The sequence below is a fragment of the Phoenix dactylifera genome, chromosome 17, assembly GCF_009389715.1.
Source record: "Phoenix dactylifera cultivar Barhee BC4 chromosome 17, palm_55x_up_171113_PBpolish2nd_filt_p, whole genome shotgun sequence".
NCBI lineage: Eukaryota > Viridiplantae > Streptophyta > Magnoliopsida > Arecales > Arecaceae > Phoenix > Phoenix dactylifera.
In genome coordinates this window covers 10,338,543-10,363,639 of record NC_052408.1, presented here as the reverse complement: position 1 = coordinate 10,363,639, position 25,097 = coordinate 10,338,543, and the positions used below count along the sequence as shown (strand labels likewise).

Here is a 25,097-nt window from a genome sequence, read left to right as displayed (position 1 = left end):
GAACTTCTCTCAAAAAATATTTTAACTTTCTAACAAAGCGAAAACAACTTTTTGAAGGGTCAAAAAGTTACTTTCTCAAAAACTCGACCAAACGAGACCTAAACCATAATTATCAGCTTGAATGGGTACATAAAAGCGGAGAAATTATATGCACAGGCTGCACCATATGATCATTTTTTACCTAGCTCCGAAACTTACACCAGCAGGGCAGAAGCCACCCAGGAAGTCGTTCCACCGAATGTCCTCTAGGTTCACTAGTTCCCAATCCGGGAGAAGGAATTGTTATAAAAGCATGATTATAGATATCAGATGCAAAAGATGATGAGCTAAAAGGATTTATGTAGAAACAGATAATACTGATCATTGTAAAAACAAATGAATCTCGAAAATTTTTCCACTCAATCAAACAGAACATTATGCATCAAGAAGGCATCAATAAACTAAAGTAACCAAAGGTATCTCTTGTATATCTTTCAAAAACCTTTCAACAAATTAAAGGAACATCTCAAAGTCAAAATCTAAACCATATATTTCCAACTTCACTGGGGCCTTTTGCAGCTTAGTAAATGTGATACGAAAATTGAGGATCACATTTCCCAAGCTAAGGACAACCACGAGCATGCTGGGAAAAGGGGCCATGCTTCAACACCCTTACAAGTACCTACGAACTCCCGATACCTAAGCTGCAGCTACTGATGAGTGCTGCTGCCCATTCCTCGTATCTTGACTTCCCAATATGCCCCTTTCTTGGCGTGGGCCTCGCTGATGGAACCCATTTCCCCTCGGCCTACCAATGTAGTCCCTGTCATTGTTCTCTGCTCCGCCCTTCCTCCCCAAGCTCCTACCACCGAAGCGTCCCCTTGGGACACCTGACTGGTATCCACCCCTACCTCTACCTCTTCCTGCCCAAAAAGAGACAAATAACAGCAAAGGAACCACCAATCTAAGTCGATCATAATTGATATACGGGAATTTAAAAGCATCCTATTTATGCATATACAAAATGCTCTCTAGAATTTTAATGGCATAAAATACTTCTTGCATGATACAGAAAATATAGAACATTTATCAGTAATCAGCAGTAGGTAAACTAGAATCCCACGTATTTGCAGTTCATGCGACAAAGTTTTTGACGCTTGCACTGTCTTGCTCATTTCAACATCTTGATCTACACAGCTTCACAAAATATACTTTATCATGATAAAACAAATTTTTTGGTGAAACAAAACCTTAAGAAGTTATTTCCTAGTATTTCCAATCAAGTGGGATTCCAGAAAAAATTGTGGAAAATTCGAAAAGGATTAAAGGGAGGGTATTCCATCACATAAAAGTGCATTTTGGTGAAGACAGATATCGAACTTGATGTCTCGGAACTTAAATAATTTCTATTATAAAACCCTGCGAGATGGCACTAACAATGATAGTCTCAGATTTTTTAAGCAGCGATAGATAAGAAGTAACTTACTTCCCCGTGATATTCCACTGTTGGGTCTCCGCTCCTCCACATATATTTGCCGCCCATTTAACTGTATTGGAGATGCCTGGATAAAGAGATAGCGATGTCAAAAGATAATGAATATGGCCCTTTAAGCTGTAGACAAATCTAAAACAGATGAAGGTATACAATGGAATTCTAGATTCTCCTGACACAAATATGCCAAAAAAAATGTTGAAACATCATTATCTTAGCTACATATTTAAGGAAAAATCATACATGGATGCCCATTATTTCAAACAAACAATAATAAAGTTTTAAAAATATAAAAGAAAACATAGAGAAAGTCCATTCAGTACAACGTCCAAGTATTTATATCAGACTCCTAGTACACAACAACCAACATGCAGTAGTATTACCCAACTGTCGGAATCTTCACAAAGGCAACGATGTCAAGTACAGAATATTTCCAGTAACCTTTCAATTAACTTGATTGTTTTAAAAAATAACCATTTTTAGGTCATGCATGGAATAGAGCAAATGTCTGCAAGGCTTTCCATGGGGAATTAATCTATGTGTCTCCAATCCCATTAAAAATACATGCGACCAACCTTAAGTGCATTCTGAACAGCAGCAGCATCCTCAAATTCAACAAAGGCATAGTGACCACCAGAATCCTGTAATCTCCCATAAATGCAGTCAACTTGATGTTAGATTCCTTTCTAGGTAAGTAGAAGAAATAAAGCAATCATCAAGGACCTTGCGGCTCCTGACGGCAACACCATCAGGCTTGAGTCTACCGAAGTTCTTGAATTCATTCTCAAGATCAGATGCAGATACAGAAGAGGGCAGATTTCCGACATAAACGGACTTCTCTTCACCTGTGATGAACAAGGACAAACCTAACGTATCAAAATTTATTACCACTGTACACGTGTTTTGTATGTAAATAGGAGTGTTTAGGGGAAATAGAACCATCACCTTCTGGTGTAATAGCTTCATCCACCATTTCTGCACTGGACTTCTCAGGTACCGTTAACAATGAAGGATAGGACTCTTGGGGAGTTGCTTGGGGTGCTTGAAGCCACTCGGAAGCCACCAAAGCAGGCTTGCCTAAAGAAGCCCGGTGTGATGCAGAGTTGCTAGGTTGGTGTTTCGAAATTCGCAGCTGCCAAAGTCACAGCATTATAAATGCTAAACAATAAAGAGATGAAAGAAAAATCAACCCTGACAAATAACATAGAAATAACAATAGTATGATAAGAGGAGAACTAAGTACAATAGAAGCATAGGTATGCTTTCGTGGTTCTCCCACGTGCTCCACTGCAGGGGCAGGAGATGGGTCCTGCACAATGTTGATTGCATTTGAAAATGAAATAACAGGATCTTCTGCAGGCGTATCGTCTACTCGGTCATCAGGCTCGCCAACTTGGTGCTGTGAATCAATGATGCTGTAGTTATCAACAATATCAGTTTCTCCTGCCTGAACTGGAGCCACATATTCCTTGCTTTGAATTTCTCCTCCCAATATGTAGTCAGAAACTGCCAAAGCCATCATTTTCTAGTGTCTGAGAGACTGAATTGCAAATGAAATGTTAAAGACAACAAATTGAGCGATGTGTAATAGCTGCAGAAAGCAATCTCATGAATTTAAGTTGGAGAAGATTCTGAATGTCTCACCAATATTGAAATAATTAAAGATTCAATTTTCTAGTAGCATGAATTTTGAGTGCCACACATTTAAGTAACAGTGGGCAAGGCATGGCATGGCGCAGCTTGCATAATACATACCAGGCCAATGCCTTGTTGGCATATGGCAATGCCACGATATTGGCTGTAAAGAAGTGCTTGGTATGTTCCCATGCCAGTGAGGACGAAGCAGAGGCATGGCATGGTTTGTACCATGCCAATGCCAGGTCCAGCACCATCAACAAGTGACACCTAAATTCTTGTTTATTGCATGCCAAGACTATTTCACTATCAGGCCTTTGCACTGATTACTGACCCTTCAGTATTTTAGGAACTTATAGGTTCTTAGGTTCAAAGCAATTTATAAGCAATTCTGCAACAGAATAATGTCATCAGCGGAGGACGCCTAGAAAATTACCAGTTGATCAGGAAAGCCCAAACTGAAATAACATCCAGGCAACTACAGAAACCTTATAGTTAGTTAAAAGTGTGGGGCATTTGCATGTAAACGAAAATCTTATACAATTCATAGATAATATATTTACGGTCTTGACCTGCAAAAACTTTGATGGTGTTGATAGCAAAGAGACTTAAAACAGTGCTAACCTGGACTACAAATAAAAATGCATAAAGTCAAAACTGATTCCTCTTTGAAGATATTCCGAGTCAAATTATGAATCATTGAAGTGAATAAATAAACAAAACCTATTGATGTATCAAATAAATGGTACAGAAAATATCTAAAAATTAAGTACAAAAAAATGTTGCAGTTCAATCCAAAGAATGATTGAGAAGCATGACCCTCAAGCTTTACACTAAAGAAACAGGAGAGAACAAAGTAACAACCCCTTGAAGTAAACAGTCATATACTTTTATAGGTACAGGTTGCAAGTCAATTGTTAATTTTCAGTTGAATACAGGTTGTATTAATTATGCCTCCACTGTCATATAGCAAACTGAAATAAGATAGATCCAAAATTAAACAATGAGAACATGTTCGATCATGGAACCATACCTGCCTCAGGAACTGAACTGGACATATTTGAATTGTTCTCATAATTGTTATGGGCTAATATGGCCGATGGATGCTGATGCAATTGTTCCTCATCGAGGAAGTGAAAGATGTCATTCAGAACAAAATATCCTTTCTCCTGTGGAGCAAGGAAGAATGTCTGAACGAATTCCCTTCTAGCATTATAGGCCCCAGTTTGTACAAAACCAGAAACCATCAAGAGGACACCTCCATTCCAAGAATTCAGAGAATGGGCAGTCTTGATCTCAATCCCAGTAAAATTCAAGGACATGATTAGAGAATGGATTTGCTGCAAAAGATAATGTCACATTACACAAATCAGTCATGCAAATGCAAATACTGCAGGGTGAAACTTTAACATATACACCTATATACATATGAATGAACATATATACATAATTTTACAGATACATGTATGTACATGCATGTGCCTGTGTGAAGACACCATTAATTAAAATAAACTCACATTAACCTCGCTTTAAGGTTAAACTTTGGAGGAAATTACCCACACATATTGCAGGAGAAAAAAAATCAGATTCTGCTGACAGACAGATGGATAGTTACATACAAGCCCATATAATGTTGATGTTACAGATGTTGCTAACATAATAAATGCTAAAAAATATTCTAACATACATTTAAAAATAAAAAGAAAAAAAACAAACCAATGCCGATGCTATCAATTAACTATTAGTGCAATCAAGAACATAAAGATTTACACCACCAAGCTAATGCCCTAGTCTGCAACATAGAACATTATTAACTAGAGCAGACAAGAAAGAATGCACATAAGAAGATTTCCTGAAGTCATAGAACACCAAAATTGATTCTGGAAATAGCAAGACACCTCCAAGTAGTATTTGTAGGCATATGCAGCTCAGAGAATATGACCATTTTTTGTAAAATTGCTTTTCCAGATCTTTAATAAAAAAATGTCCAAACGATACACTCTGCTCTCATGAACACCCAATTCAATTTTCTTCTCCTCAAAGAATCAATCTCAAACTCGGACTTTCAGCACCGAGGCACCTCATAAGATAAGATCTAAGCAGCGTTTAACCCAATCATATTGAATGATTATCCTATCCAAGAATCTCTTGCTCTCGGAGATTATTTAAGAACAAAGCAGTGCACCGATATTGATTTAGCACCTGTTATCTAACTTTTATATGTTCCACCAAAAGTGAGCATACATTTTGCATAAAGCCAATCATATTTCTGCAACCTAGTAGCCCATTTAAAATTCTACATTAATAGGTGACAAATCAATAATAGAGTAGGAAGCATCTGAGTAATACCCATAATCAGTCTGGTTTTTCTAGCCTTGCACTTTTCGCAACAGTTAAATAATGGTTGCATTTCAGAAAGTTTTGGCCAAGAAAATTAAGTAATATAATCGCCTTGGTCCTTGGGATGTCCTATATAAGCATTGTCAGAAGGATGTTGCTGTTTTCTGCCTACAATTTTCTTTTACTTGTCATTCTGGAGTATCTGAACCAGCAATAGCTATCCCACAGACCAATGATCAGCTTAGGATATATTCTAATGCCAAAACCATCAAGGCAATGTAACCTTAACAAACAAGTTAGCAAGTTATCCAGAAATTTCAAATCAGTGACCCATTGACCAGGATCTAGAAAACCAGAAGCTCATAGTCATCATCTTCTATTGTGCTGAACTAGTTAATCATTTCTTCTACCGGGATGTTCAGTTCAACTATTCAAACACAGTGGCACCATACAATTCCTTTACCTTCCAGAACAGAGGAAGAAGATGAATTCTTGACATATCTCAATATCTCCACAAGCCCACTGGGCATCCCTATAAATTGATCCAACTTCTTGGTTTTGTCAGTGGCATCTCTTCGCATCTCATAATTGTGCTGTCAATGCTTAGCTATCGCTGTTCCTTGAGTTGGAGATAAACCTTCTAGTCACAATAAAAACTATGAAAACCATATTAACGAAGATATCTGGACCAGAGCCTCAGCAAGCAGATATGATATTGTGACACCTATTTAACGTCAAAAAAAAATAGCATATCAGGTTTTGGTGATTTAGATGCTTACCAAATTTGTGCAACACCTATAATTCTAACATAATCAACCTCAATTTTCTTATACCTAGCAGATGTATGCTATATGTGTTTGCACATTTTTGTTACAAAAGAAAAAAAAATCTGATCGATACAGTTGCAACTCTAATTATTAAAATATCTAACATGGTCCTTACTGTTTTGTATACGACAGAACCTTCCATATATCCATACAATTTCCTTCCATATATCCATACACTTTCAGAGCAGATCAGAAGCTCTTAACAAGTATTGAACTTAAAAGAGATCATATTTTGAAGCTGTGAGCATTTAAGACTGTTTTCAACTATAGAAGCCAATAGCCTAAGTTTCAAGCTTTCTTATTAAATAACAACATAAGGATTTCAGAAACTCTAATAAAGAGCATGTGCCTTCAATTCTTTAATGAGAAAGTGAAGTATCATAAAGATATATTACTAGTTACCACCTCTACATCAACAACTTAAAAATTTCCTTGTGTTCCATTAGATTACTAATTTTAAAACTCAACCAAAGATCATTTCTAGAGAGGCAAGCTCAGTGAGGGAACTAGGTTTAATCATTTTCCTAATCCAATTATAAATCCATCTCGAACTAAGGCTCCATTCTGCATGGCTGCCAGATTCCAATTTTCAGTTTCTTTTCCTAAAACATAGAAACCAAGGCAGAACAGGTGTTTGGTAACCTAGATTCCATTTTTAGTTTTTCGAAACCAGCAACAACTTTCTCAAAATTGTTGAAACCAGAAAATATGGTTTTAACTTCTTGAAAACTAGCAACAGCCTACCACCACCCCCACCACCCACCACCGCCATCGCTGGATGCCACCTATGCTTGCCACTGCTGCAAGACATCGCTTGCCACCACTCTCCGCACATCACTGCCGCCCGCCAACCACAGCCACCGGCACCAATCGCCGCCAACCAACACCACTGCCTGCCTCCTAGCACCACCAATTGCCACACAACCACCATCTCCACCACTATCACCATATCACCAGTCGAGTTTTTGGCTTTCAGAGAAAAAGAGAAACTTGTTTCAATTTTTAATAAATTGAAAAATGAAAAATGGCAGCCATGCCAATACCGCTTAAGTTTACTAATTTTTTATTTAAATTTTATTCGAACACATATAATATATGTGGGCATGTCTTGCTTATCCAAGTTTCAAAGTTTACAACACTTTGGTTTGCATTTGATGTGATTCAAAGGACGAGAAAATTGAACTCTATAACTAAAACCTCATTTGATGTCAGACCTGATGTATATGGAAGAAGTAAACATTAGCAATAGCTGACACCCTAGACAACATACGGAGAGTTTATGACGTTGACTCTCGTCAAGCTTAAGTACAGTTACATGCAACGCAAGGAAAAAATCCTAAAGATTTTCCACCTCCATCTTTCCATTTATAATAAACCACATAGACCGCATAAGGAAACACCCAAACAACTTCAAAAACATAAAACATTAAAATAAAATAAAAATCCCTAACTTAGCCTGTGACAATATTTGACATGCTGGACCATATGCTCATAACTGACTCTTGATGACCATAAACTCTAGTATTAGATAATAACTTTCATAAATTACCAAATTATAAAGCATTAATTTAGTTTCTAATTTCACAAGTTTTCCTAAAATACACAAATAGCTGTAGGCATGCCAATGAGCTGAGCCGAGCTACCTCAAGTACTGAACTACTTAGGCCTGGTTCGGTATAGAAGAGAGCTATTCAAGCTTCACTCAAGCTCGAGCAAAACTAAAAATCAGCAATTCAAACTAGCCTCATATAAGCCAAGCTTCTTGCCAAGCCAAGCCAAGCTTCTCGATATTATTTTGCAAGCCGCAAATTTTCAACCTTTGCTCATTTATGAGCCTAGCTCTAAGCTCTGTCCAAGATCGACTAATTTCTTAGCTAGGACAAGTAAGCCCATTACTGAGCTCATCTCGAGATATTCACAAATAGTTTGAATCGTTTATGTTCCTATGTAGTTACTAGGATAGGTTCCCCAGTTTAGTAAGAGTTTCCTGAGAACTAGAATTGGTAAACCAATGTACTTCTTTCGAAAAACTTGCTCCAAAATCTGAACTGTGAAAGAAAGAAAATTTGTACGAACTAGGCTCCAGCTGAAAGTTGAAGATGGACATAGCAAGAGAGGGGCACAGAGAGGAGACTTGAGGAGAAAAATCTTAATTAAAGATTCTCCCTATAGTCCTAATAGGACCACCTCCCTTTTGTGGCAACGTAAACTTTTATTTGCGTTATTCTAGGAAAATAGTTAATTAAATAGCTTGCAAAAAATGAAAAGAAGGTTGGCTTGGCTCAATAGACATTCATGTCAAAACTTTTACGAGCGAGCTTGCACAACTTGTGCGAATCTCATCTTGAGCTTGAACCAAGCTTGAGCATCCTTTTTACATAGCAGGCAAAGCCCAAGCTCAAACCAAGCTTGAGCATCCTTTTTACATAGCAGGCAAAGCCCAAGCAGCCTCATATTTGGCTCGGCTCATTTTCACCCCTACTCCTAGGTGGGCTTATCTTGATTGTCTGGACAAGCCGCCTAGGCACTGGCCTTAACATTTTGTAGCATGTTTAAGTAACAAGGATAAGAATGACTTATATAAATTAATACTGAAAGTTGTTGATTGATAGTTTCTAACGACTTACCAAACATTATGTTCCATTTGTTGGAATATAAATGCATTTTATTTTTCTTTTTATTCATTATTTTGTTTAAAAACAATTGATCGTAGGGCCACCTTGACCTCTAGGCAAACACCTAGGCATTGGTTGGTCTCTCGATCATTCATTTGTCACTTACAAGCTTTTGAAACATTTGTGTTGGCTCACAAATTTGCCCCATTGTAATCCAAGTTGATTGCACACACAAATGATCAATCTTTGCTTGCAGCACGCAAACGATCAATCTATAATTAATTTATTGGTACACTAATACTACCTCCGTAAGTGAATAGGATGGAAAAGATAGCAGGGTGACGGTTCAAATACTATATGAGATGTGAGGTAAACTCTCAGAACACGTATTTCTATTCCTATACCTCTATTTGTTTATTTTAAACTTGGGAATGTTTGGCCGCCTAGAAGTGGGCACCTTGAAGTAGGTTTTCCCCTGAAGCCATAACTTCGGGCTCGTTTGGCTCGTGGGAAGTATTTTTCCTCCTAGAAATTTAATTTCTGGAAAGCAGATTCCTAGAAAGAGGATGCCTGAAAAAGTACTTTTGGCATGTTTGGTTGACCATGGGAAGGTGACAGATTTTCAGAATGCTTATGTTTGGTTGACCATCCACTTTTCTGAAAAAGTTATAGATAATTTTTATTATACCCTCAATAAAACTTAGGTCTTTAATGCTTCTTTAATGTTGAAGGGCCTTTTTGAAAAAAAAAATAAAAGTAGAGTGATTTCCGACTCATGGAAAAGTAACTTTTTCATGTTTCTCATGAGAAAGACTTTTCCATAAGGGGCTTGTTTGGTTCGCGGAAAAAGAAGGGGTGAAAATGTGGTCAACGAAAAAGTAATGAGATGCCTTTTGTTTGGTTGGAGTTTTCAAAGAAGAGAGACGGAAAAGTTGTATTCCCATACGAATATGATTCACACGTTTTATGAGAAAATCTCTTCCATGAAAAACATGAAAAAGTTACTTTTTCATGAGCCGAAAATCACTCCATTCTTATTTTTTTCCAAAAAGGCCCTTTAGCATTAAAGAGGCATTAAAGACCTAATTTTTATTAAGGGTATAATAGAAATTACATAACTTTTTCTAAAAAGTGGATGGCCAACCAAATATAAGCACTTTGAAAATCTGTCACTTTCCCACTGTCAACCAAACATACCAAAAATACTTTTCTATGCATCCTCTTTCCAGGAATCTGCTTTTCAGAAATCATATTTCTAGAAGAAAAAATGCTTCCCGCGAACCAAACGAGCTCGAAATGTGGGAATCATATTTCCATGGAAATACAACTTTTCTGTCTCTCTCCTTTGAAAACTTCAACCAAACAAGAGGCATCTCATTACTTTCCCGTTAACCACACTTTCCCTCCTTTTCCCGCGAACCAAACGAGCCCTTCATGTTGTTTGGTTGCTTAAAGTGACGGTTGCAGTGCAGTTTGGCATGTTTGAGAATTCACCCTCTTTCAATAAATTGTAATTATAAACCCACTACAATGACTTTACAGGGAGGGGCCGAAATCACCCCACGTGGGTCACTTCAACTTCCGCCACTTTCCCCCAACCAAACATACCCCTGGCAGAGATGATGTAGATACAATCTTAGTTCAGTCATCATCATTGGATGGAGCACAGGTGATCATGCCATCAAAACAATGGCCTTCAATTAGGTTCCTTGCTCGATTGACAAGGATCTTGGATGTTGTAAGAACTTCGTCTAGAAAACTTTTCGGATCTTATAAAGCAATTTCAAGATCAACCTTTGTAATAAACTACATGTTAAAGAAACAAATCATTTATTTCATTCTCCACCTTGGCCTATTCTCAATCTTTGTCACAAGCAAATAGTACTTTCATAAAATTATGAATAAGCATTTGTTACGTTAAACATTTATAGTTGGCAAAAATTTTCCTTATTTGCAAGACTCGTAGAGCTTGTGCTAGAAAGATTCACATTAAATGGTTTTATTTCATTAAAAAGTATTAGGATAAGTACCATAACTAGTTCAATCATTTTCCCCCTTGCAAGCCATGGACATGCTCTTATTAAGTTGTAGACCTACATTAGTCAAGGAGCAAAACTAGGAAGTCATGCCTAGTTTTGCCACTTCTCCTCGTTCCTTGCGATAGGTCGATATCTGCATGAAAGTTGGAAGAGCTTGAGACGGCACTAGCTATTCCAACTCCTAGGCACCAAAACAATATTATTCCGAATATACCTAGAGTAAAACTAGGAAGCAACATCTAGTTTTGCCACTCCTCCCCATGCCTTGTGCTAGGTGGATATCCTCGCAAAAGTTGGGTAAGATTGAGTTGAAACCAATAACTCCAACTTCGAGGCAATAAAACAATATTATTCAAAATACATCCACCCAATATCCAACCAATGCCCCTCGCTCATCTTTTCTCTCCCACCATTTATATCTCTTAAAACACTAGATAGATGTGAGCTCTAATTCTCTCCCACTTCCTTCACTGTTTTTCCATGTCTCGAGTCCCCAGCCCCTTTAACACATCCATTTTATACTTAACTTTTCAAAATCTCAACCTTCATTATCCTGTGATCTCCTTATCCTCTCCTATTTTTTGTTTCTCCCTGTTCAACCACAGCAACCTAGACTCAGCCCCCACTCCCATTCTACTCTCACATTGCTTCCCTTGCCAAGAACCCATCCTTCCTATTCTTATATCTACATCCCATATCTCTTCATCCTCACATAAAATGATAAAACTTAGTCTCCCTTAATTAGAAAAGGTTTGACAGAATGGTAGGAATTGGTTGTTACAAGTCCGAAAGAGTTAGCAGAGGAAAGGGGAAAAATTACAGAAAGAACAAAGGAGGATTTAGTGATAAAAAGCAAAACGGGGTTAGGAGATAAACAGCAAGAGAGGGAAGGGGTAGAGATTAGCTGTGGCCCATTTGCCCAATGAACAAACAAAGGGATTCATGGGAGAGGACAAGCAAAGGAATCCAGCCATCAACATTGGTTCTAGAGAGCAAGCAGTTGTGAGATATCGAATCACTACATTTTAGGAACTGAAACAAGTGGATTTCGATGCATGGTAACCCATATGGAAAGCTTGGTACGGCTTCTTACCTTTCCTCTTAATCAAGTGACCGTGTTTTAGACCATATAAATGCGACATATGATGATTCCAACATAAATAAATCAGTTATGTCAAGAAAGTAAAAACAGATAAAGGAAAAAAAAAAAAAAAAAAAAAAAAAAAAAAAAAAAAAAACGTTTCCCACCTCTGACTTAATCTAAATAGCTCTTCCTAATAGTGCAACACATGCATGTATATACAAATTGGAGATGAGGGTTTCAGAATGAGGTCGCAGAGGGCTTAGTAGTTCAAATTTTGAACTGCTTAAAGAAAACAGTTATACAAAAGACAATGGATCACCAACTTAAAAACCTCAACTAGATAAGGAAATCTTATGGATTGCAGCAGATTCTTTTTAGAACAACTCTAATAAGTGACCCAGATATCATAAATGGCGGCAGATTATTTCTGGAACAACCAAATATATGTTGTCTTATCCAATGTGCTACATGTTGACCAAGACACTCAGCGTGTGACAAATACTGACTGACTATAATCCGGACCCCCCCCCCCCCCAACCCCAAACATATGTTCTCTAATCACCTCCCAGACCACAGCAGAACAGAAAGTTCGATACGAGGACTTATGTGGCCTATAATAGTAATCACTACATAAAAATCAAACACACTGATAAAATTTAGGTTTCTTTTATAAATCATGAACAAAGACAAGGTGAATCACCAGCTTTTCCCTCAGAAAAACCAAAAACTGAAAATACAAATATATTAGCATCAGTAGTGATAATGCCCACTCAACCACTTCCGTTAGCCATTTTTCTTAGGATCTGAATGGTACCAGTAAGAAAGCTAAAAAGAGACAAACCCGATAGGCATTATTACCACACAAACATTCAGCTAACCACAGCTGTTTGAGAGAGGAAAAAAACAAACATTTGTTACCTACAATTCCAAATCACCATCTGAGACAAAGAAAACCTCAAGAATGACTATCAAGAACATTTGATTAATTTAGACGTTAATTGAAACTACCATCATTGTCGTGGCAGTCTCAGTTCTGTCACCATCGACCCGCATCACAGTGCTCGCATCATTATAGAACTGGTAGACAAGATTTGGCTGCTGCTGCAGAATATGATAGTACTGCCCCACGAAAAAGGACCCAACCTGCAACAAAGAAAACAAAAATCTAAGATAAAATGATGAAAAACATAGTTAGTTCCACCGAGCCATAGAAAGGGTCCAAACCTGCAATAAAGGAAAGAAAAATAAGACAAAAATCAAGGTAAGAATGGAGATAAACAAAGCTAATTAGAACGAAAGCTTCTAACGCCCTTCATTTCTGTTATCGATTAGATTACCTGGATGGCACTGACTTGACCCGGAAACGCGGCCGCCATTGCTGGTCTCAACAAGCACACAGCCTCTACGTTTCCAAAACCTCAACCCTAGAAAACCTCGCCGCGAAACCCTAGATCTGCAGAGACCGAGGATCGGCGAGAAACAGAAAGAAGGGCAAGGGTGAAACCTCGAGATCAAGAACCAGGATCCGTCGAGGGACTCGCCGCTCGACTTTTGATCTTGGATTTCAAGGAGAGAAGGAGATCGAGATACAGGAACTGCCAGTCCTGAAGAAACCTAGAATCCTTCCAAAAGATCTCTCCCCCGGGTCCTTCCCTTTCCGTTCTCCCATCCGGCTTTTAAAGCGCTCCCTTTCCTATCCATCCCCTCTCTCTCTCTCCCTGTTTCTCTCTGCGCCTAGAGCTCAGCGGGGTTTAAAAAGAAAGACCCCGATGGAGTGCTGAAAAGCGATCTCCACCGTCTGATTGATGCGATCCTCGCGATGCGCGACGCGTCACCCACTTTGAAAGGCTCGCGTGGCTTGAGATATCGGGGGCGGAGGACGGCGGAGCTTTCGTCGCGAGACTGAGATAAGTGGGAGACAAAAGGTCGAGGAATCTGGACCGTCCGTCTTAATGAGCTTGTGTGGGTGGGTACGGTTAGGCAGTGGGTCGAGCTGTACTAGGCTCCGTTCTTCGTTTCGTTGATTTCGGAGGAGGTCAGACATATATGGTCTGGATCCCGGACAGCGCCTTCAGATCAAAAAAATCCCAAGGTAACACCCAGAGCTGTCCTTTTAAGTGATTTTCTTTTTCAATGCCGAATGGACCCCAGCGTTATCAGACAACGTGGAGAAATCTTGTAGCCTGCCCCCTGCGAGGAATTTATTGGCCCATTGATTACCTTGCTAAAAATAAGATTCATGCCTCCCAAAGTATAATTGTAGTCGATTTAATCGCACGTTATAAAATAATCAATTCTTATGACCTTATCATGGTCGCAGTCGTTTAATGACACATTTATCAATTTTCATATCGGATAAGTTCTCTAAAGAAAAATAAAATGATATTCTTCTCGAGCAAATTCCTGAACAGTAAATTTTGATGGGAAATCTCAACCTTGTTTTTAAGTATCACCATTCACCGGGTGGGGTATGTGCAAATTCTCATTATTAAAAACAGGATGGTATTTTATCTTGAATCCATAATAAAAGACATAAACAAAGGAACATGTCGCTTAACTAGGGACAACTACAAAGACGTGGCACGCAATAGACCTTGTTGGCTCTTAAATTTATTGCAATCGATTTTCACATAAGGAAATGGTTTTTTTTTCCCGGTACTTAATGAGCCAAATGCAACCTATTCCATGGTGGCCTGAAAAAATATCCTGCTCGAAGGTACCACATCAAACAAAAGAAAAACTAGATCAATTCACGGACCGGAGTGGACTGGGTTAGGGCTGAGCTCAACTAAAAATATAGTTTAATTAATTCAGATTTAGATTTATGTTGGTCCGGTTTAGATTTATTTTCGGATCTATTATATATATATAGATCGATAGATAAATAGACGCACGCATCGAACAACATGCATGAATTAGGAATCATCTTTTAATGTTGAGCTTAAAGGTTTTAGAAGTTCTGAAGATGCCAGTATGCATGTTTCAGGAAGCGAGGTTTAAATGCTAAACGCGTCACTCGGAAAATGCGCACTAAAATTATGTTTCCGTTCGTGAGGATATTCTAAATGGTATCGGTACTAACCACGGACGTCATTTAAAGCACTCCGATGGTTGAAATGCACGCTATTGTATTCAGTAATTTGGTTTTTTCTATACATACAGATAGCTAGGCCCAATTAATTGGACATGTTTTCAGGTACTTGATGACAGGGACACTGGAAGAATTCAAGAATTAGCTTTTGCAACCGTGAGCTCTGTTGACGATTGTGAAAGAAGTCATTCAGAGTCTGGATGGAAGCGTAAGGACTCCCCCCCTCTCTCTCTCTCTCTCTCTGAAACACAGACAGACACGGACACATTTTGAGGTAAGAGATACGGTGCATTTCCAAATATCGTATTTATGTTTGCGTTGTTTTACATGAAAAAGTAAGAGTAAGAGTTAGTCCCTTATGGAATTAGCTCTTGCAATGAATGATAAACACTTGGCTTTTGTGATCCATCTTTGTCTTACAAAATAAATTCCTTTGACAGCTATATTGTTGGCGATGGCGATGGCGATCGGCGAGGATGAAGTAGAACCGTATTTATTTTTAATTAAACTTCGGGTCATGCCTATATAAAATTTAATATTTTTTATACTTAAGTCCAGCCTTAGGTTAAATTTTTTACACAAATCCAAGCCTAAAGAGCCCTTGTACCCTGGAAGTGACTACAAGCTCCATGTAGGTAATCTATCTTGGTCGGTTACATTTGAAAACCTTACCCAAGTGTTTCAGAGATCTGGTGATGTGGTAAGAGTCGGGTTCTTTATTACGGTGACATTGTCAACCTTGTGGTTATGACTTTGTATGCTACTCAATCGAGGAAAAGATGAATGCTGTTCAATAAGACCTTGATGGAGTAGTATATGTCGATGCTAGGATCCGGCCTGATCTAGGCGCCAAGTTAACGAGGTTGCTGGAAATCTCAACTCGTCTACCAATCATTTTAGAGAAATTAGATGGGGTCGCCATGCATCTCCGCAATGAAAGTACAGTAGCCATTGCACTTGATCGACGATGATCTCGATGCCGAGCACCCATGAGTTTTCTTTAGATGACAAGGAACGGCTTCGGCCAATACTCTAACGCCGATTCCAATTTGAAATAGATAAAGCAAAGTAGTCTACCTATTGGAGCGTGTCCGACAGAAAATTCTCCGATGCCTAACATGGCTTTCGAAGAATAGGAGGCATGAGAGAGGCAAAGAGGCAGCTAAGAGAATCAAAAAATAGGGTCGGAGCCTGCCGTCGAGTAATTCGGGGTTATACGCTAGTTGATAAGGTAATAAACTATGTATCTCGCCCATGCTTCTCGGTTACAGAGAAAATTTGAAATGTAAAGGACTTTTCGTGCGTCTTTTGGATTGAACACATAGTGAACTTTGAATGATTAGCTTGCAACCAGGCAACAAACTTTCATCGATCGGTCTATCTCATCAGCAAAGATCGGTTCCAAAATATATTAGTATGTGTTTTGATGTTTCTTACTAGCACATAACTCTATATTGATAAGTTACTGGAAAAACATTCTTTTACCATTTAGGTACGCATGATGCAAAATGGACATATATATTCACAGATCATTGGCTTCTTTATGATCTAGCTATGATCCAAGAGAGAATTATTTTGGTATGTGTTTTAATGCTTGGTGCTGGATTTTTATTCACTAATTTGCAGGAGTAAGGAGGCTGAGTAATGGGAATTAGCTTGGCTCTAGGCAAGAAATCTCAGAAGGAGAGCTTGGGTCGAAGATATATGAAACAAGCTTCCAACACTCACATGCATGGAAGGTTGGATTTGCTCGAAAGCATTGAGAGGGAGATCCTTTTCTTTTCAAAATTACACTTACGTCATTTATTTGCCAAATCCCACTAGATTGTAGGGAGCTTAACAATAACATTAATATGCGGCAATAGCTATATTGCCTGTATGGAATGAGAATTACCCTGAAATATATTCATGTTGACAATCTGGGATTGGACTAGTTTGATTCAAACATGCTATGGCTCTAGGAAAAACTTGCTTCTTAATGTCATGGTGTTTAATTTTCCGTAATACTGGGAAGAAATGATTGCACGAATAAAAATCTGTCACAATAGAAGAGATGATCCTGGTTTGATAGAATCAGGGAAGATAAGAGAAAATGAAGTAGAGGCTTTCTTTCTATTAGAAAATCTCCAAATATTGGATCGATTTTCCACAACCATCTCCATCTCTCTTTTATACAACTCACAAAAGAGCAGCACCAGCAAAACGGTATCTCTGGACCCCGTTTCACATCGCTCAAATAGCCCTTCCTCAAGTAGCAGCACTCCATAACCAAAGAGAACGTTGCCGGCAATGAGAAAGCCGATATGCCTTCTCTCTATCCCTCCCTCTCCTCCTTCATCGCCAAGCGCGAAACCGTAACCCTAAGCATCTCCGCCGCGCTCCTCCGCTCCTACTCCTCCTCGGCGAAACCCTCCGCTGCCGCAGGCGAAACCTGCGTCTCCCTCTACTTCCGCCGCGCCCGCCTCATCGACACGATCCGCCTCCGCCTCCGCTCCCACGACCCCTCCGCCCCTTCCCCCTCCCCTCCTCGCCCTCCCTCGACCCCTTCGTCGCCGCCAACGCCCTCCGCGCCGCCCCCTCCCCCGACCACGCCCTCGTTCTCTTCCACTCCCTCCGCTCCCACCCCACAATCGCCCGCCGCCCCGCCCCCGCCCTCCACGCCCTCGCCAAGCGCCTCGCGCTCGCACGCCGCCTCCCCGACCTCCACCAACTCCTCGCCGACCTCGATGCTGGCGCCTTCCCCTCCGCCCTCCCCCCTTCCCCCATGGACCGCCTCCGCTGGCTGGCCGCCGCCGGCGACGTCCCATCGGCCCTCCACGCTTGGTCCTCCCTCCGCTCCTCCTCCGCCTCCTCCGCCCGCCGCGGCCGGAGCCACCCCTGCACCGAAGCCTACAACCTCGTCATGAACCTCTACGCCGCCGCCGGCGACCACTCCGCCGCCGTCACCACCTTCGACCAGATGATCCAAGAAGGTGCGAATCCCAACTCCCGTACTTACACCATCATCATAGACCACCTCATTCGATCCGGAAATCTCGAGCAGGCCATTGAGGTCTTCCATCTACTCCCTTCCATGAGGATTCGCCGAACATCAAAGCAGTACAATGTGCTTGCCGATGCCCTCTCGTCGTCCGGACGGTTCGTTGACCTGGAGAAGCTAATCAAGGCAATGAATTATGATGGAATTCTCCCCGGACGATCGATGAGGGAGGCGATATCAAGAATGAGGGAGGCTGGGCACACCACAGGGACCGAGGAGTTCGTGAAGATATTATCCCCCGATGATCGAATTGGGTTCGCTGTCGAGGAAGAAGAGAATGAGGAGGAGGAGGAGGAGGAAGCCCCTGACGATAACCAAAAGAATGACGGCAGTGGTCAGATCAAATTGAAGCCATGGCTGGACCCAATCGCTCTGGCCAGAGCTTTGGAGGACTGGGATCCGACAGAGGTATCTGAATTGGAGGCGGCGAAGCTTGTGTGGACCTCCCGGCTGGTGTGCAAACTCCTGAGGGCCTTCAAGAAGGCCAAGACGGCGTGGGAGTTCTTCTGCTGGGTGGCGTACCAACCTGGAGGGTTCGCCCATGACCGCGACACAGTTGCGAGGATGATCGCCATCCTCGCTCGGAACGGGCATGTTGAATTGGTCGAACGCCTTCTCTCCAAGGTGAAGTCCGAGGGGATTCTGCTCCCCTTTGACACCGTTCGATTGGTTGTCGACTTCTACGGTCTCTCGAAGAAAGCCGATGCCGCCATGAAGGTCTTTCGCGATGCCAATTTGATATGCGGCTCGCTGTCGGCATCCAACCGCTTGCTGCTATGCTCTTCTTTGCTGAGGACGATGGCTAAGTGCAGGAGGGGAAATGAGGCTATGGAGCTACTGGAAGAGATGATGTTAGAGGGAGTGCTTCCTGATACACAAACATTTACAGGTTTGATGCAGTATTTTGCCGGCAATGGGGATTTGAAGAGCGTCCATAGGCTGTTTGGGATGGTGAGGCAGTGCAGGCTCGAGCCCGATTCTTATATGTATCGGGTGTTGATTCGGGCGTACTGCAAACAGGAGAGGGCGGCGCTTGCGCTGAGGGTGTTCGAGGAAATGAGGAGCTCGCGTATGTTGCCGGATGGCCACACCAAAGCTTTGCTTGTCAAGAGCTTGTGGAAGGAAGGGAAGCTTCGGGAGGCGGCATTAGTGGAGGAGAGGTGCGAGGGGGTTGAAGCGGGGCTTCCATTGGCATCGCCGGGTCATGTCTGGACTGCGAGTGCAGTAGATTTTAAGCGGATTTATGACATTTATTCTGGTCGTTTTGCTTAGAGAGATGGCCAGGCCTGAAGACCTCATGGTGTTTGTATCTGTGCCTTTCTTGAGGCGGAAAACGTGACGATTGAGTAGTTTCGCGATAAGTTTATCAGGCAGTAATTCCTAGCAAGATCACATAAGCAGTTACAGTATAATAACATTCTTTCATATTGTTATCAGAGTTTTCTGGATCTTTTCATATGCTTGCAGGAGATCTAGAAGAAGGTGCATCGAAGATACAAGCTCAAGAGAACTAGCGTTGGCTGGAGGGGGAGAACGCATCAGCGAACCAATGGCGTGAATTAAGTACGGTTAGAAATCCCCTAATCCCAGGCTGATGTGATAAGGCATAATGCTGTATTAGTTAATATTTCATAAATGCCAAAGAACTGAGTTTAACTTGTTTTGTAAACCACACTAGATTTATCCATGATATGCCTTTATCGACCATGGAAAGAAGTGGTAATTCCAAGATGTGTTCGATTTTTCAAGTAGAGTATTAGAAATTTGTTTAATGGCGTGAGAAACAGAGTTAGAAATGTTGTATGGGCGAATCTCTTGCGGCTGCAACCTCATTTGGCAAAGCTTTTAGAAGGTCGAAAAGCACTTTCTGGCTCCAGAAAAATACTTTTTGGCTTCGTCAGAAAGCTATTTTGAGTTATAATTTTTTAAACCAAAATATTTATAATAAAATAAAATAATTATAAATAATAATAATATTTATATATAATTATTATTATTATATTATATATTTTTATTATTATATTATACTGTAAATATAATATTATATTACACTATATCATAATACATTGATATATTATGTTATATAATATTGTTATTGTTGTGGGAATAAAGGGGCCTGGACTTAGTCCCACATCGACTAAATAGCGGAGAGGTCTGTTCCTTAAATGGAGGGGGGCTATCCTTTTCTCTTCAGAGGCGCCCTCTGAGGAGGGACAAAGTTGTGAGGGGAAAATTGTCGTATACAAACCACGCATAGTGTTAAGTACGTGTGTGCTCCCTCAAAGCGGGGACGAGCTCTACCGACTGAGCTAATAGGCCAGCACGTATCTCTGACTGTAGAGGCGTCTTTTATAGGGCAAAACCGTGCGTTGGGAAGAGATTGTGAAACCTCCCTCAAAGCGGACAATACCTCTGAGGAGAAGCAGTCGCTTCCACTGTTTAGACTGGTGGGGGCGAGATCAGAGGATGGTAGATCCCCCTGTAGCGCTGGACGTACAGGCCGGAGGCCGATCTCCCTTGACCTCATCACTAGTGGCCCATGCAGATCCCCTTGACCTCGGCATAGACCTCCCCACTGGGGGGGCTATATTGTGGGAATAAAGGGGCCTGGACTTAATCCCACATCGACTAAATAGCGGAGAGATCTGTTCCTTAAATGAAGGGGGCTATCCCTTTCTCATTAGAGGCGCCCTCCGAGGAGGGATAAAGCCGTGAGGGAGAAATTGCCGTATACGAATGTGCGTGCTCCCCTAAAGCGGACAATACCAAAGCGGGGACGAGCTCTACTGACCGAGCTAATAGGCCAGCGTGTATCTCTAACTGTAGATGCGCCTTTTGTGGGGCATAATCGTGCGTTGGGAAGAGACTATGAAACCCCCTTCAAAGTGGACAATACCTATGAGGAGAAGCAGTCGCTTCCGCTGTTTAGACCGGTGGGGGCGAGGTCGGAGGGTGGCAGATCCCCCCGTAGCGCTGGACGCGCGGGCCGGAGGCGATCTTCCTTGACCTCATTAATTATTATACTATAGTATAATATGAAATTATTATTATGCTATAGCAACATCTTTGAACCAAATTGAAATAACCTTACAAAGGAGTTGAAACATATCAGATTTTGAAGACTCTCGCTTTTGTAGAAGACAAATGTGAATCCTAAGTCACGTGAGGGGATAACTGAGATCTGCCCCTGGATTGATTGTGTCTGCACATTTTATTTCTATTAAAATTTTATATTTAATTTTTGATTTTCTATGGTCCTGGTTATGGTTACCTGACACCACAATGAGGAGGTGAGGGTATATCCGTCAACCGGTGTCGATTATTTTTTGCGACCGTAATCCGATTACGACCACAAACCAAACTCTCCCGACATGGCCTCGTCTCCGACCTCGCTCCTCCACCCCCTCCCCCGCGCCCCTCGCCCTGCCGCCGCCCGCTGCCTCGCCGGCCCCGCCTCATCGCCGCGGCCCGTCGCCGGCCGTCGGCAGTGCGTCCTCCTCCTCCTCCTCTCCTCGCCCGCCCCCCTTCTGGCCGGAGCCGCCTCCGCGAGGGCGCAGGACATCCCGCTCTTCGGGCTGCGGAAGAAGTTGAAGAAGATCGAGGAGGAGGCGGAGGAGATCGTGAAGGAGGGGGAGAAGGCGGTGGAGGAGGGCTTCGTTGCGGCGGAGAAGGAGATCCAGGCGGCGGAGGAGGGGATCGCCGCGGAGGCCGAGGTCGGGGTCGCCGGGGATATTCTCCAGGCCGGGGCGGTGGCGGGGGCGGAGGCCGTCGGAGTTCTGGTCGGCGTCTCCGTCGTCAATGGAATTCTTGGGCCCGAGCGCCGGAAACCCTAGTATTTCAATCTATGACCTCATATTATGCTCAACTAATCTATCATTTATTTTCTACTCTAAATTGTAGATTTCTTTTTCGGGTGCTATTTTTTTGGTATGATTTAGGTGTATCATCTGGTAGGGTGCTGCGTTACTCTTTTGCAATCTGAAATTGCTATATTGATCAAGAATTCCATTGTTGGGGTTTGCAATTTATAAGCTATCATGTTCCCCAGTCCGAGATTATTCACAGGGGTTAATTCTAACCAACAAATTGAGAATAACTTGGGGAATCCCTGGCTTCATTTATATCTACTTGGCACAAGAAAAAAAGGATATTGAATAAGTCAAGAATGGCATTGTAGTCAAAATACAAAAAAAAAGTTTTCTTTCATGCAAAGAAGGCCAAAAAAATTGTGAAAGAGAATAATAAAATTCATTAAAAAAATGCATTAGATGCATGTCTATAGAAACCAAAACAAGGTTTAAATTGAAGGTGCAGTTTTGCTTAGGATTGGCCTTGGTTATAACTTTAATTGATGTTCACAAGTTGTGGTTTAACAGTCCTTGTGAATTGCATGACAAATTGCGCACAATGAAGAAATGTGCAATTTAGCGAGGATCATGGTTTGATTGGAGGACTGTAGGATCAATAATTCTTGTACAATTTATGAGATAATGCATTCTTCTTTTTTTTGGTAAATATGAGCAGATGCATGCAAGGGTTGTGAGATATGTAAACTGACATGTATACATGATATCTAAAATTACAATTGTTCATAGCTTTCATAGTTAAAATTATTGGATGGATTAAGGAAATTCTATCTTCTCTCTTTTTCTCCACTTCTCAAAACATCATCGGTTGACACTTGCATATGTAGATGTAGATACAGAACATATATTATAATTATTTGCATCTAAAACTGTGATCTGGAAAATGATATGTCACTCGCAAAAGCTCCTGCAAAATTGGCATTATGCTCCAGAATTAGCACCCTAATTGGCCATTGGCCAGTTTTGAACCTTTTCCGGGGACACTTTTATTTTCATCTTCTCCAACTCACACAACTTTTAAAATTTTTTGGCTATACACTTTTATTTTCATCTTCTCCAGTGAAAAGATGATATAGTTATCTATATACTTTTATCTTCTCTCTGCTTCTACTTCCTGAAGCATACTATTGCTATATTTTCTACTCTCAATTTACGGTAAAGAAGTCAGCCACGGTGCCATCTTTTTTTTGGACTAGTTGGGAGAAGAGAGGGAAAGAGCCATCCGGTTTTCCTGGGCCTTATTATACCCTCGGCTTGTAGGGCCTAAATGAACTCCATTATAGAAGGCCGGTAGAGAGTCGACCACATCTTTTCAAAAACCAGAATATCTTCTTAACGATTTCCAACATGTAGAAAGCTTCATTTTTTGGTGGTACGCAAACTCAATTTACCTTCTCCACATGCCTGAGTCTCTTCAGATGAGTCTCCATCCCCATTTAGCCAGGAGAGCACTGTTGAATTGAGCAAGGTCTTTCACTCCAAGGTCACCTTCATTCTTTCTACAAGCAAATAATTTTTCAGTTGACTTTCTTTTTTGGTACATCGGTAGCTCGCACTAGTCTCGCATGAGCATTGCTATTTGAGTCAAGAAACAAAATACTTCACGAATATGGAGGAATGGGTACAAAACGGGTTCACAGAAGTTCTCCAGAATGGTGAGCAGCAAAGGAAGCAATCCAGTCAGCAACTCTGTTCGTCTTTCAGAAAACATGCATAACCTGAAAGACTTCACACTCCCTCAGCAACCTCCGAATGTCATAAAATTCCATAAGATTCCACATGCTAAATAGGATCCACTCCATAAAAAAGCTCTACTGTATTTGTCAATCCCACTGATAACCCAGCTTGGCTGCTTGAAGGCAACCGCATTAGACCAGGCAGATAAAGTTTGACTTTAATAAACGATACTTAGGCCCTGTTTGGTAGAGTTGCTGGCAGTAGAGCTTTTAGAAGTAGAGCTTTTTGAAGTAGAGCCTTTTGAAGTAGAGCTTTTATAACAAACTATTTGGTGTCCAACATCAATTTCTAACTTAGTGTTGTGAACGCCAAGGTGGATTTCCTACACTAAATGATCAGCAATACTATAGAAACTTTAATATGTATTTTTTTTTTGCTTTGGAAACTTTAATATGTATCTGGTAAACAAACTGAGAAAAGATTTTTAGTATGATAAAATGACCATAAAGAATATTACATAATATTATACAAAAAGCATAATAAAATATAATATATATTAATACATAAATATATAATATAGTATAATATTATTATAATGTAGTAATATAATATTGTATACTATAGCATAATAATATAACATAATTTGGTATTATATAACATAACATATCAATGTATTATGATATAATGTAATATAATATTATATTTATAGTATAATACAATAATAAAGATATAAAATATTATAATAATTATTATTACATATTAATATTTTATTAATATAATATTTTTAGGAACTAATTTTTGATTTTTTTTGTTGGGACTCCTGCAGATTTCTGTGATATAAAGGGCCATTTTTTGTAATTATAATATTTTATCATGAGTATTTTGTTCTAAAAAGAAAAAAATAATAAATCAAAACAACTTTCCGATGCATGCTAAAAGTGCTTTTCTAAAGAAGCTCCATTTTAGAGCTTCTTCCAGAAAATTGTTTTAGCTTTCTCGCAAAGCTAAAACAGCTTCTCGATTTTTTTACCAAACACCTATATTTTATTCAAAAATACTCTTGGAGGGTCAGAAAGTGCTTTCTGGCACACCAAAAGCTACGCCAAATTGGGCCTTAGACCTCGTTTAACAGAGCTATTGGCAGTAGAGCTTTCGAAAGTAGTTTTGTTTTTTTTTTTTTGCTTAGGCCAAAGTAGTGCTTTTTGAAGTAGAGTTTTTATTAAAAGCTATTTGCTATTTAATAACTACATTTCTAAAGTGCCGGAGAACTTAAAATATGTTTGATAAACAAACCGAGAAAGTACTTTTAGTATAACAAAATGACTATAAAGGATATTGCATAGTATTATACAATAGAACATAATAAAATATAACATGTATTAATACATAAATATATAATATAGTATAATATT

The 25,097-nt window shown here is 40.3% G+C and overlaps 3 protein-coding genes across 4 annotated transcripts; 2 read left to right on the top strand and 1 right to left on the bottom strand.

The window, feature by feature from the left end:
- Nucleotides 1-335: 335 nt before the first annotated feature.
- LOC103711857 (nuclear transport factor 2) lies at nucleotides 336-13,743 on the bottom strand. Of its 2 annotated transcripts, none has more exons than XM_026806502.2 (9): nucleotides 13,349-13,743; nucleotides 13,020-13,154; nucleotides 4,140-4,446; nucleotides 2,715-2,977; nucleotides 2,417-2,603; nucleotides 2,195-2,337; nucleotides 2,047-2,112; nucleotides 1,466-1,541; nucleotides 336-902 (listed from the first exon to the last, which is right to left on the bottom strand). In XM_026806502.2, the coding sequence occupies exons 1-9, from the start codon at nucleotides 13,385-13,387 to the stop codon at nucleotides 679-681; spliced, it is 1,440 nt and encodes a 479-aa protein (XP_026662303.1). In that variant the 5' UTR covers nucleotides 13,388-13,743; the 3' UTR covers nucleotides 336-678. The 2 variants fall into 2 exon arrangements, with proteins under 2 accessions (XP_026662303.1, XP_008796383.1); XM_008798161.4 differs by having other exon boundaries at nucleotides 367-902; nucleotides 2,195-2,316.
- A 3,380-nt stretch (nucleotides 13,744-17,123) lies between these two features.
- LOC103711858 (pentatricopeptide repeat-containing protein At5g66631) lies at nucleotides 17,124-19,873 on the top strand. The gene is given in 3 exon segments (XM_026806503.2): nucleotides 17,124-17,637; nucleotides 17,640-19,512; nucleotides 19,610-19,873. Coding segments are annotated over 2 exon segments (2,007 nt in total). The 5' UTR covers nucleotides 17,124-17,405; the 3' UTR covers nucleotides 19,415-19,512; nucleotides 19,610-19,873.
- Nucleotides 19,874-21,462: 1,589 nt separating this feature from the next.
- LOC103711859 lies at nucleotides 21,463-22,173 on the top strand. The gene has a single exon (XM_008798163.4). The coding sequence runs from the start codon at nucleotides 21,514-21,516 to the stop codon at nucleotides 21,973-21,975; it is 462 nt and encodes a 153-aa protein (XP_008796385.1). The 5' UTR covers nucleotides 21,463-21,513; the 3' UTR covers nucleotides 21,976-22,173.
- Nucleotides 22,174-25,097: the final 2,924 nt, after the last annotated feature.

Bases quoted from the DNA above. Each gene is read 5' to 3' on its own strand.
- LOC103711859 (XM_008798163.4), top strand. From the start codon at position 21,514: ATGGCCTCGTCTCCGACCTCGCTCCTCCACCCCCTCCCCCGCGCCCCT.
- LOC103711857 (XM_026806502.2), bottom strand. From the start codon at position 13,387: ATGGCGGCCGCGTTTCCGGGTCAAGTCAGTGCCATCCAG. The intron at 13,155-13,348 runs GTAATCTAATCG...TCTTTGTTGCAG, and splicing joins GTCAAGTCAGTGCCATCCAG to GTTGGGTCCTTTTTCGTGGG. The intron at 4,447-13,019 runs GTAGTTTCAATT...TATCTTTTGCAG, and splicing joins AGACTGCCACGACAATGATG to CAAATCCATTCTCTAATCAT.